The 12194-nt window shown below is 40.1% G+C and overlaps 1 protein-coding gene across 2 annotated transcripts; it reads right to left on the bottom strand.

The window, feature by feature from the left end:
* Nucleotides 1-3311: 3311 nt before the first annotated feature.
* LOC138616840 (cAMP-dependent protein kinase type I-alpha regulatory subunit) lies at nt 3312-11143 on the bottom strand. 2 transcript variants are annotated; one of them, XM_069691401.1, is made up of 11 exons: nt 11019-11143; nt 9204-9419; nt 6521-6709; nt 6303-6394; nt 6145-6206; nt 6011-6057; nt 5744-5902; nt 5441-5501; nt 5138-5259; nt 3976-4057; nt 3312-3833 (listed from the first exon to the last, which is right to left on the bottom strand). In XM_069691401.1, the coding sequence occupies exons 2-11, from the start codon at nt 9375-9377 to the stop codon at nt 3661-3663; spliced, it is 1161 nt and encodes a 386-aa protein (XP_069547502.1). In that variant the 5' UTR covers nt 9378-9419; nt 11019-11143; the 3' UTR covers nt 3312-3660. The 2 variants fall into 2 exon arrangements, with proteins under 2 accessions (XP_069547502.1, XP_069547503.1); XM_069691402.1 differs by having other exon boundaries at nt 6539-6709.
* Nucleotides 11144-12194: the final 1051 nt, after the last annotated feature.

Below are 12194 nucleotides of genomic sequence, written 5' to 3'. Positions count from 1 at the left end.
ATCAGAGTGTTTAAACAGCTTTACGACATGGCCTCCGACTAAACCAGGCCGAAACAGAGAAATAGTAAAGCAGTTAACAAATACATAAAAATCCTGAATCGAGCCAACTTCCATTGTGTTATAAATCTGTGTGTCAAGAGCTCTGGCTCGTTTTAACCTTTGTTCTTATCTGATGAACCTGATACGCGCCACGTCTCTGTATGATGTAAAGTAGAACCACAACTATTTTTAAGAGAGGAGTCATGCCAAATAAAGTCAGACCTGAACATGACAGAGCAGACAGAGAGTCTGATAAGCACCCTGTTCATAGTGTTCTCTGAAGCACCTTCATACCAAAGCAGTTCTACAGTATGTCCTCACTAAAAGCTGCCAACAGGAGTAAACACTTGGAACGGCGCTCTGCAATGAAGGTTTACAGATTAAGAAATGAAGGAACAGATTGAACTTTTCCATTTACAAATAACTAAGAGCAACAACTGCAATAGCAGCAAATGCTGGTGCGTTACGGAGACGACAACAACTGTGAAAAATCAAGTTTAAAACTTGCCAATTCTGAGGAAATCACTGCATGAAAAATGATTTTAAGTCATAAGAAGCCTCTTAGAGGAAAGACTAAGTAATATAATGTATTAGTAACTGGACAAAGCACGCTTAAAAATTTACTCACAAATGAGTAATGAAAAGTTTGATGGCTTAATTTATAACAGACTTCAAGTTTTATTGGGCAAATGATTATGTTTTTCTGCACATACAGCAGATGGGTGTCGCCCCCTGGTGGGCAGATGTGATATTATTATTTATTTATTTTTATTTTTTTAACATGAATTAGGGATGCAGTTGCCTAACCATATCTCCCCTCCAGGGACTGCTCCTTCCACACCCAATTCTGGCAAGATTAGGGGCAATATAATTATTAATTATTTGGACTGATGGGAAAAAATGGCAACTTTATATAATTGATTAAAAATTGAGGTTAAAGTAACAATTATCTGATTGGACAAAACAAGACATCTGAAGATGTCAACTTGGACGCCAGAGTAATAGGTACAATAATTGAAAGATGAATACAATGGAAATAATCAATATACTCTTATTATTATTAATAGTCTCCCAAAGAAAATCGACATCATCTAAAGTGTTTACATCAAAAGTGAAGTGTCAGTGTAAAGTACAGTCTTCAAAAACAAAAAGGAAGACACTTGAGACCAAACTGGATAATTTTTTACTTTTTTATTGCTTAAACTGCCATCTGGAACAATCTATACCAAAAGGATAAACATCTTTGCACGTACAGGAGGTCAAACTAAATACAGGGTAGAATAGAAAAAGAATGGTCCTCTGATGGCCTGCAGCTCTCTGCGCCGCAGGCCGAACAAACTCACTGAAGGTCGGGCTATAGCAGGAGTGACTGACTACTACCGTAAACCCAGGTTAGGTAAGCTAAGGCAAACCGGGACGATTGCAGTGTGGCTAAAAACATTTTGGACTGAAACCGATGATGCAGCTATTTACATGAAAACAATATTTTGACAAAAGGTGAAACTCTTGCCCCCCCCCCGCCCAACGCAGTAATTTCCTGTGGATCAGGATAAAGAGGATGGACACAAATCCACGCGTAACCGCATCCACAAAGATAACCTAAAGGTTGGAGGGTGGGGGGGGGCGGATGATCAGTTTAAGTGTAACGTACACTCGTATCCGTTAACAAAAAGGTCTTCTCGCCAACCTGACTACCTTGCAATCGGCACCAAAATCAAATCTTTTCGGACGTACAAACACACATCTCGATTGCTCTGAATGAGACACAACAAAAAACATGGCTGATTATAGGTAATTTCTGGTAACAGACAGTGAGGCAGGAATGAAGAGTTAAGCCTATAATCCAGAAGTCAACATTGTGTGATTTTGGTAAAGATCTTAAAAAAAAAATAAAACAAAACAAAACAAAAAAAGAGGAGGACTTAAACATTTTATGCCATCTAAATAGTCATGAAGCAGTTAAGCTAAGGGAGTAACAAACCAAATATCTGACAAAGTTCCTGCTTCTGCACGAAGCTGCAGGAGACCTTTTTTTTTTTTTCTTTTTTTTTTTTTTTTTTTTTTCTTTAAATACACGCTTCCATTCATACCAGATCACCGGATGCCTAAAACATCATGCCAAGTAAGCATAGAGAACAGGTCACAAGCTACTCTGATGAAAAGACAGCCACCTTTTTCAAATAGGCAATAAGCAATGACACTAGGTTTGAAATAAATATCCGCTTGCTCTGCCTGATACAGAAATACTTCAGATGTCCTGAAAATCCAGAAACCACCCTGCTTGTTTGTGCCCTCCCTCCCTCCCTCCTTCCCCCCCTCTCCCTCCCTCCCCCTCTAAGACTTTCACTTCAATAAACCTGTAATTACCCTTTTTGATCTATGTTTTAAAAAGTTTGAACCCAGGACATTTTACACAATACAATTACATACTGTTTTGTCAGTTGACAAGAAGAAGCATTTTATTTACTTTGTGGCACTGGACACCTAAAATAGAATTTATGGAAAAATAAGTGTGTACAAAAAGACAGTTAAACATATTTGTTTAAAGATCACCATCACTCCAAACCATAAGTTTATCATTAAGTCAATGATAATAATAGAACTATGATCATTTTAACTATACTATGATAACATTTTGATTACAAACCATAGCAGAAGAGTGACCAAGTTATTTGGTATATACTAAATAAACTGAATACTGAAATACACTTAATACTCTTTTTATTTTTTCCTTTCTTTTTATTTATTTATTTTTTTTCCTCAGAGTAGTCAAGGCAGTTCTTGTACAGTCGTTCTATCCGTTAAGAGGACGATGAAACTACTTCCTGCTGGAGCTCCAGATAGTCAGGGAACAGAACATTTCCACGGCTATGCGTCTTTTGCGTTGGGGCAATAATCAACATTTGGCACTAGCCTGGTAGCTGCACAATAAAAACCTTAAGTCGTACGAGCTCTCTCAAACTAAGCAAAAACAGACGCGCGCTTGTCTCGATCGAGGGGAACCAAAAACAACAAATGGAGCATCATTTTACAGCTGAAACCTAAAAGCGGCTGATGCGTATTCTCCCTGCCTTCTGCACTTTCTGCTCTACTCTGCGTATCTAATCAAGCTAACTGATGTCAAAAAGGAAACTCTTTAACAGGGAATAAGTAGTCGTCTCTTCGCTTCAATCTACAACAGAAATCTGTAACAAATTCACCAAAAGCGCCGTGTAAAGTCTGATTGTCTGTCTCATCAGTCTGAGTCTTTCAGATCTCCTGCTTTGTGTTAAAAAAAAAAAAAAAAAAAAAAAAAGAGAAAGCGTAACCAGCAAATACATATATAACATAAGTAACATGTGATGTAACTGTGCCTACAAGGTAGCGTACAGCAGCTGGTACAAGCGCTGGTGAATGGCTAAAAGTCACCTCTGCGTGACGGGTGGTAACAGCAAAATGATCCGTGTTCGTAAAACAAAGAGGGGAGGAGAAAAAAAAAAAAAGCAAACGGAAACGAGAAGAAAGTGACAAAAAGCAAATTGCATTGGTGGACCCTGGGTCTGAGAGGAGAGAAGGAGGTGAAGGGTGTGAGGAGAGGGGAGGAGGAGGAGAGGAGGAAGAGGAAGAGGAGGAGGGACTCCCTCAGACAGACAGCGAGACGAAGCTGTTGTACTGTTGGATGTTACGTTTGAGGATGTCTGAGCAGGGACCCAGGACGCGCTCGAAGCGAGGCCGGTCGAGCTTGACGCACTTCAGGGGCCCGCGAGCGACCACGGTGGCAGCACGGGGACGGTTCATCAGCAGAGCGATCTCACCTGGAGGACGGAGAAACGCGCACCGCGTCAGAGCTCACAAAACACAGAAATCCCCCAGTGTCAGAGACACAAAATACAAAAACAGAATAATGAATTAATTCCATGAAACAAAAGGCTGCTGGGACGACGCTTCCGCTCTTACCGAAGTAGTCTGATGGTCCTAACCTCCCAACTTCCACAAACTCCTCGTTCTCTGAGCGACGCTGCAACACGGCAGCAGAGCCCTGAAAAACACGCACACGTCAGTTTGCTCGTGTCCAGATTGGAGTTACATGAGCTCTTGTACCGAAAAATATATATATAAAAAAAACAACATAATTTCTTGTGCACTTCAAAAGGAGCTGAATGATTGAAATACATCCGATAGTATCCAACAGGTTTGCAACAAATGATACTAGTTAACAGGGAAATACTAATGAAATATCAACTCATCACACGCTCTTGATCATATATGATACATCCTGCATGAATTCACACAAGCATCATTGATTAGTTACACGTGGCAGCGTGTGTTTTTACACGATTGAGTGTTAACAATGAATTTGAGGAGCTCTGATCAACACGTTCATATTGAGACAACGTTGTCAGTTAATTATAAAATATTAACACATGAACAGAAAGATAAGGAGGTTGACAAGCAAAAGCTGAAATAAGCAAAAGTCTAAATGTGTGTCGGTTCTGTCACAATTTAATACCATTAAGTGATCGCGAGCGTAATATTTTGCAGTACGAACTTCTAATAGTCAAATTAGAGCTGAACCGTTTGTATTTTTTCATCAACAATAGATTGTCTTTTCTTTAAATTGATATTTTATGGACAAAGTTGACACTTTCATAACAGCATCAAACCCAGAGAGGTCCAGTTTACAATAATTAAGAAAAACTAACAAATTATCATTTTAGAAGAAGTATATAAGGCTGTTTATTTGACTATTTTTAATGTCAAAATAGTTGCAAATTCATTTTCTGATCAAATACATGTTTAGGATAAAGCACAACATTTTCACATCACCACAAGATGGCAGCATGTGTGGAAAACAGAGTCCAACAGCTGACAATAACAAACAAGTTATTTCACAAGTAGGCAACTAGCTGATTACATAATATAACCAAGATTGACCACAACCAATGACAATAAAAGACAATTAAGACAATAAATTCTGATTTTGTGAGAAAACAAGCCTATATGAAGAAGTGTGTGTGTGTGTGTGTGTGTGTGTGTGTGTGTGTGTGTGTGTGTGTGTGTGTGTGTGTGTGTGTGTGTGTGTGTGTGTGTGTGTGTGTGTTGTTATACATGTTGATACCTCCAAGATGATAAAGAACTCATCTCCAGGCTCTCCCTGCACAACAATCTTTTGTCCATCCTCAAACTGGACGGGCTCCAAGGCATCGGCGACTGTCAGACGCTCCCATTTGTCGAGAGACTCTGAGGAGGGAGAACACGGGGAGGTTTTCAGATGAACTGACAGACAGGACTTGTAACTGGAGATATTTTTACATGCGCTTTCAGGTTATTTTAATCTCAACACCAAACACAAGTGATGTGCTCCTGTTCCCTCTACTTTGAAGTTTTGGCATGAGGCTGATGTGAAAAGAAATGAACCCACCTAAAATGGACACTTTCCTGAGGAATTCCTCGTACATCTTCCTCTTTCTCAAAGTGCTTCCCTAAAGAGAAAGACCTTTGTATCAGTGGAACTGCACAAATACCAAACCACAGATTGCGTAGAATGTGTTGGGGGCTTACAAGTAAGAAAAGATTAAACCGAAGTTAGATGACCGCTGGGGATACACAGTATAAAAACACAGACAGACTACAATCCAAGGAAAACACGTTTCTACCGAGCTCTACAAACAGGAGTGTTGCTTTTGCAGCACAGACCCACAGATATTATAAAAGGCCTCCTCACCATGAGTATTCTCCTGTAGCTGTCTCTGTCGATGCCCCACAGTTTGACGTTGGTCTTGGCTCTGACTGTAGCCGCCCTTGGGGTGCCGTAGATCAGTGCCAGCTCCCCGAAGCTGCCACCTTCCCCGATGCTGGTCACCCATTCGTTGTTCACATACACCTGTGAGATTGGCAGGGTAGAAAACAAAGTATTCATTTTCAAAAGTCACAAAAAAAAAAAAAGGTCAAACGTTTTGTGTGCAAGGCATTATGAGGATTGGGTACTCACATCCATCTCCCCTTGGTCGATAACATAGAAATTGTCACCTTCGTCACCTGGTGGCAAACAACAAAACTGTTAGTATCACACAAACACATGCCATGATTTATATTAATGTTAACACTGAATAGATGTTATCCTACCCTGCAGAATGACTGTTTCCCCGGCAATATAGGTGACTGGAAACATTGCATCAAATATGTCACTGGAAAGAAACACATTTGTGAGTTGATCAGCCGTTCGCCAAAGTTCTATAATAAAACCTTTAAAAAAAAAAGAGAGATTTGCTTGTGACGGGTACCTCCTCTCGTTGTCATCCAGGTGTGAAAAGAGCACATTCTTTTCGATAGCTTTGGCCAAAGCAGCCATTGTTTTGTAGTCTTTTGGAATGACCTTCAAAAACAGGATAAAAACGAGTGTGAAGATGTTTTCACTTGTTGAACCAAATATAGTGACAGTGACGCTGATGGTGTCATGTTTTTGATGTAGGAAGTGTTGGCCCACATCACAGCTGCGTACCGGTGTGTCTGTCTCTACCTTTCTGACATATGAGGCTGCATCCTCCTCTGTGTAAACCTCTGCACTGAAGGCTCCTCTCCGCCGGCGCCCCTTTACCACAGGGTTCATGGGCGGGGACACCTCCTCATCGCGGGAGTCTGAACGGGAACTGCTGGCCTTCTGCTGGTTCTGAATCTGCTTGGCCTCCTCCTAGGAAGGAGGGAGGGGAAGGAGTCAGTGAGGCAACCGTCCTCCCACAAGATATATACAGTCTGTGTGTATTTAGACTGTCACATATTTTTTTTGTTCTTAATGGAAACTAAGGGATACTACATTGAAGTAGTAGCTTGAATTGGAGTCGATTCCCATTAAGATCCAAAAAGCTGTGTGGGAGGTACAGTTCCTTTAACACGTAGTGACGCAAAAGTGGCAGGCGGTTGAAAAGTACTGAAACAAATGAAATCAAAACTTTGGTAGAAAGTCATATGCAGTCAATGACCACCTTAAATCTTTGCTCTATGATTCCTTCACTACAGACACCCTGTTGTCTCTAAAGTTTGGTCTTCAACAAGTGGAATGCCGCTCAACTGAACTAAAATCAGGTGATTTGACTTGGCCACTAAGTTTGGATGCCTTTGGCTGAATCTGAGCACAAAGAGGCCTCCTCTGTACCTCTACAATAATCCTGTTGCTTCTGTCAGCAGTGAAATCATCAATAAATTCCACTGTGTGGAGTCTGTTCAAATGGCAGCCATACAAGTGCAAGTCTAATCACAGACCTTTGTTCCAGAGTTCAACTGGTTTCTCTATTAATGTTTTGGTGACCTGCATCCTAGCCTTCCTGTTTCTGGCTGGACCACAACAACAAGGCCAGCCTGTCTGTCACAGTGACAGTGAGGGGGATTAAGTGACACCATTGGTGACACCAAATGCTGCAACTTCCTATATCCATTTCAAATTAAAAGCCGTATAGTGTTTCATACACCGTCCAGCCATTTACTAGGTTTTGACCTCGTCTTGTTGAAGCCAACCGGGGGCTTGCATCTTGTAGTAAATCACAATCAAAAGGTTTATCATTGATTAAAAAAAAACATCCTACATCCTAGACAGAATTCTTCAATTGCTGTGGCATCATGAAGGTGTTTTTTTTTTTCTTTATACATACACATTATTTTCAGCAGACTTGTGCTCCTCAGTCTACAATGTCATCTGCAGTTTTCTATTTTTCCTATTTACACTTATCAAACTAGCTACCGTTGACATTTTTGACAGCCTCGGCATTAAATTGACACAACTGAAGATACCTTTAGTGGCAAAGTGTCCAATTACTTTTGAACCCTTCCAATTGGGGACTATGTGTTCAAACAGCTATACCACACACACAATTCATTCAAATATTGAAATAAACCATCTCAAGTTAAAGCTTGGTCTCCTTTGAACATAGTATCCCTTATTTTATTCCAAAATAAATGTGCTGAAGCTCTGAACCTGAAGAGCAAATACTGTGTAACTGTCCGTATATTTTTGATCGTCACTGTATCTGCAGAGGAATAGAATAAAAAAAGAAAGAAAAAAAGGGGGAGCTGGTTATCATTTCATCTGTCTGGCTCTTGATATCATCCAGTAAGTGGTTGCAGTAAACCTCTTGCTAAACATGTTGCTGGCATCAAATTCAAAAGGAGCGCATTTTTTTTTTTTTTTTTTTTATAAAAACAAAGACAATTCTCAGTTTTAACATTTGATGTTCTCTTTGGACTATTTTAAATTAAATATGGGTTTACATGATTTGCAAATCATCACATTCTGGTTTTATTTACATTTTACAGTGTCCCAACTATTTTGGAAACGGGCTTGTAAGTAATGAAACGTGAAATTTCAGTTACAGTTTTTGCAGCAGTTGTATGTTTTAATTTTAATAAATCATATGATAAGTGCAAAATGTTGTCAAAATAATGTGTGTTATTGTTTGAAAAAAAAATCATGTAATATAGTGTTTGGTTCACTGGGCACATTTGCAGGGTGAAAAATTAAAACACAGAAACAACTGCAAAGCAAAAAGAGGTAAAAGATGATGCACATAAATGTGCGGCTACACCACAACAACCGTTAATAAAGTGGTGTTGGCACGCTACTCTGACAGCTAGCGCTAAAATCAATGTATTTCTTAACCAAACTACTGTTATCAGACACGTTGATTAAAAAAATGTTAAGTTTAAAAGTTACAGAAGCTTTTGTCCACAACACAATTATCAAACTTTGTTATCAAAATGGTGCTTAAGGCTAAATGACTGGGAAATTCCTTCAACTATGATATGAAATGTGCTGAGCTGACAAACTGATTTGATGTAAAGTAGCACTTTAGTAGCGCTTAAAATGACACTTACTGATAGCACTTTGTAGTTTGGCTTTCTTGAAGAAATTTGTACTTTCTTGATTCCTGTTGTTCTGGGTTTTGTACCCTCATGGTTGAAATGCACTTATTGTAAGTCGCTTTGGATAAAAGCATCAGCTAAATGTAATGTAATGTAATGTCATGTGACCAAGTGTAAATAAACACAGGATGTGAGAGCAAATATCAGGTGGCTAGCAAGACTATAATTGTATTATAAGGGTATATGAAGCTCAGTCTTCAACCAATATGCGCTCTCACACTCTCACACACACACACAAACAAACACAAACACAAACACAAACACAAACAAACCTTCTCCAGCCTCTCGAAGTACTCCCTGAGGAAGGCCATGGGCCTGTCTGGCCTGGAGGTGCACAGCTGGACAATGCAGTCCTTCAGCAGCTGTTGAATGTTGTGTTTCTGCACGTACTGCTCACACTCCCTCAGGCTCCGCTCCTCCTCGCTGCTCGTACTTCCAGATGCCATGACGACAACCGCAACCCTGCTCTGTGACCTCTAACCTTTGTGCTGGGGAAGAAAAAGCAGCACGATGTCAGATGCTAAAGGTACAACACGGACTCTTTGGGTTAACAGAGAGTGACGCGGAGCAAAAGTGTCTGTGTGTCGAGATGTGAAATGGACGGTTAGAAAATGTGAGAAAAATAGAACCAGAGTGAGAAGGCACAGGGAGATAGGGTGTTGTTTTGTCTCTATGGAGTCTGAACGCTCCTAAGTGTCAGGAGTGAAAACTAGTCATATGATGTGATCACACATATCTGACTACAGACAACAAAACTAAGACACTGTCTGTCCTGGGTTTATTTACACAAAACAGTTTTTCACCCGGCTGAATGAAGCCCTCTATCAGAGAGACAGTAACTGGCTAAAGATTATCATACACAAGGCCTAAATTTAGACGAATGGAGAAAAGAAGGCCAGTGAATCAATCCGCTGTGAAACAGGCCAAACCCTAAAAGCAAGTGCAAATGCTTGAGGTTTCAACATTTCAGGCCACAACACAGCTGCTGAGCAAAATAGCCTGACAGATCCTCGATTATCTGATCAACCCCTGTAATACAAGTTTCTTCAGAGAGCCCAGAGCTCGGTCTAGCTGTGTAGTCTAAAACAGGAAGGCCTCTAAATCCCTGCTTTAACCAATGCGTGCATTTTTGGAGTAAGTGAGTGAACAGCAAGTCCTGTGAAGCAAACAGCACAATCCACTCCAGGTCCATCATGCATGTGCATCGGTATAATAGGATTCAGATCATTTCTAATCTGACAAGGCCCAGGGGAGATTACTATCCAAGTTATCAAAGATGAGGCTGGCACAGCCTTTATGCAACTAACTACACTCGTGGTGGAAACTTGGCAGGCTTGTTTTAATCCAAACCTACCACAGGAATAACTACGTGGTAAATGATACTGTTTTCGGACCAGCTGGTATAAATTAAGAGCTACAGGCAGCATCTACCAGCAGGGTTCTTCTACCTTATGTAATAAGCAAGTCTTATTTACTTTGAAATGTCTCAGTTGGTTAAATAGACAAGCAACCTGTTCATTCTTTGATTCAGAAAGTAAGGTGCAGCATCGCCGCTGCTGTCATCTAAGAAACGAATGTCAATTAAATTAGAGAAAACACTGCGATGCACAATGACCTTGCTGACCAGGAAACAAAAGAGTATGTTGGAGGGTGGTTGATAATAACGCATCAATTGGTGTGTATATATTGAGGAAATGCTACCGCCGTTAGAGACAGCATGAAGCAAATGCCCTGTCTGTAACACCGTCTAGGTCAGGAAGGCTTCACGAGAAGGCTGACGGCTGCAGTCAAGTTAACTTACAGCAAGCGAGCTAATGCTAAAATGCGAACTACTGAAAATGTTCATAACCAGTAAACATCAACTAACGTGAACAACGAACGTTTTATACGCTCGCTGAACTATCTTTGGCCTCCGTTATGTCAAAGAGTGGGTCTGGTTTTGTGCCTAGCTGGCCGTGCAAAGGCAAAGCTCTCCTCCAAATGACGCCATCTTGAGTTCTATCATAAACAAACGAGAGACGGAGGAAACAAATTTCAGCCATACAGAGGTCATACGTTCCACGAACCGAAGGAGCACAAATACTCACAAGAAACTGCAAATTTCTACCGAGCCTTTCGGTAACGACTCGGGGTGTATGATATTTCTCAAAGCGCACCGTTACCAGATCCTCCTCCTCGCTTCGATTTTTTTTTTCCCGAGCTCTGGACCGCTGCCCCACCGGATACGGCTGAGGACCAATCAACAGCCGTCACTGACGTCAATTCTCCTCGTTCTGACATGTGAGCCCGTAACCTGTGGCAACCTTAAAGGGGACCGCACGGAAACCGTGACGTCAAGGAAATGGTTAAGAAATTACCACCAAAAAAAAAAAAAAAAAAAAAAAAATCGATTCATATCCGATTAAAAAATATTGTGCTTACAAGAATCTCTCTGTGATCTTTTTATTTAGAAATGTGGTGGTGGGGGAGGGGGCGAGGGGGGGGATAAGCCAGAAGTAGGCAACACAGCTAAATACAAGGAACATAGAGAAATAATGCAGATAAGTTTTCTCTTTTCACAGCAAGAAGCCACACATTTACAAAATATTATCACACTATAATTAATATGAAGTACAAAACAGTAAGCATGTATTTATTTAAAAATGTGGATGAAAGCATAGGCAAATGTATGTATTTAGATACATTGCTTGAGTAATATGTTATATAATTATATGTAATATCATTGGATTTGCGTACCTGATGCATTAATGTGTAAAGTGAATTTGAACATTGTAGCTGGTCAAAATACAGGTTATTTGAAGTGTTATGTAGTGTGTTAGGTAGTTTCATGATAGAACATATAATTAAAAATTATATTTAAGAAGCTACTACGTAAAGCTGTCAGTTAAATGCATAATAAATAATATACCCCCTCTGAACTGTACGGAGGTATAACCATTTGAAAATGTATTTATACGTTATAAAATAATATTCTTATATATAAAAGAAGAAAAAACTTGGTAGAAGACTAGCCTACCAAAATATCTTTGTTTAACAGTTGGACGTCCCCCTCAGGGTTGTTGATGTGTCGCTGCGTTTTATCCAATGAAATCATCAAAACAATTCCTCATGACCAGACTGAAAGTAAATCTGGCCAATCAGCAGTTTTTCCAATGAATAGGCGGGTGTTTTTTGATTGACAGTTGTTTTGTCCAATAATTCAGAGGGTTAAAATATTTTACCCAATAGAAATGCCAAAGGGGACGGCTTGAAATGTTGCAGCC

This window comes from Brachyistius frenatus, unplaced genomic scaffold (assembly GCF_029030835.1).
Source record: "Brachyistius frenatus isolate BFR_SWC_R1_liver_20210118 unplaced genomic scaffold, ASM2903083v1 Contig_11, whole genome shotgun sequence".
NCBI lineage: Eukaryota > Metazoa > Chordata > Actinopteri > Embiotocidae > Brachyistius > Brachyistius frenatus.
This window is presented reverse-complemented; position numbering and strand designations above follow the sequence as displayed.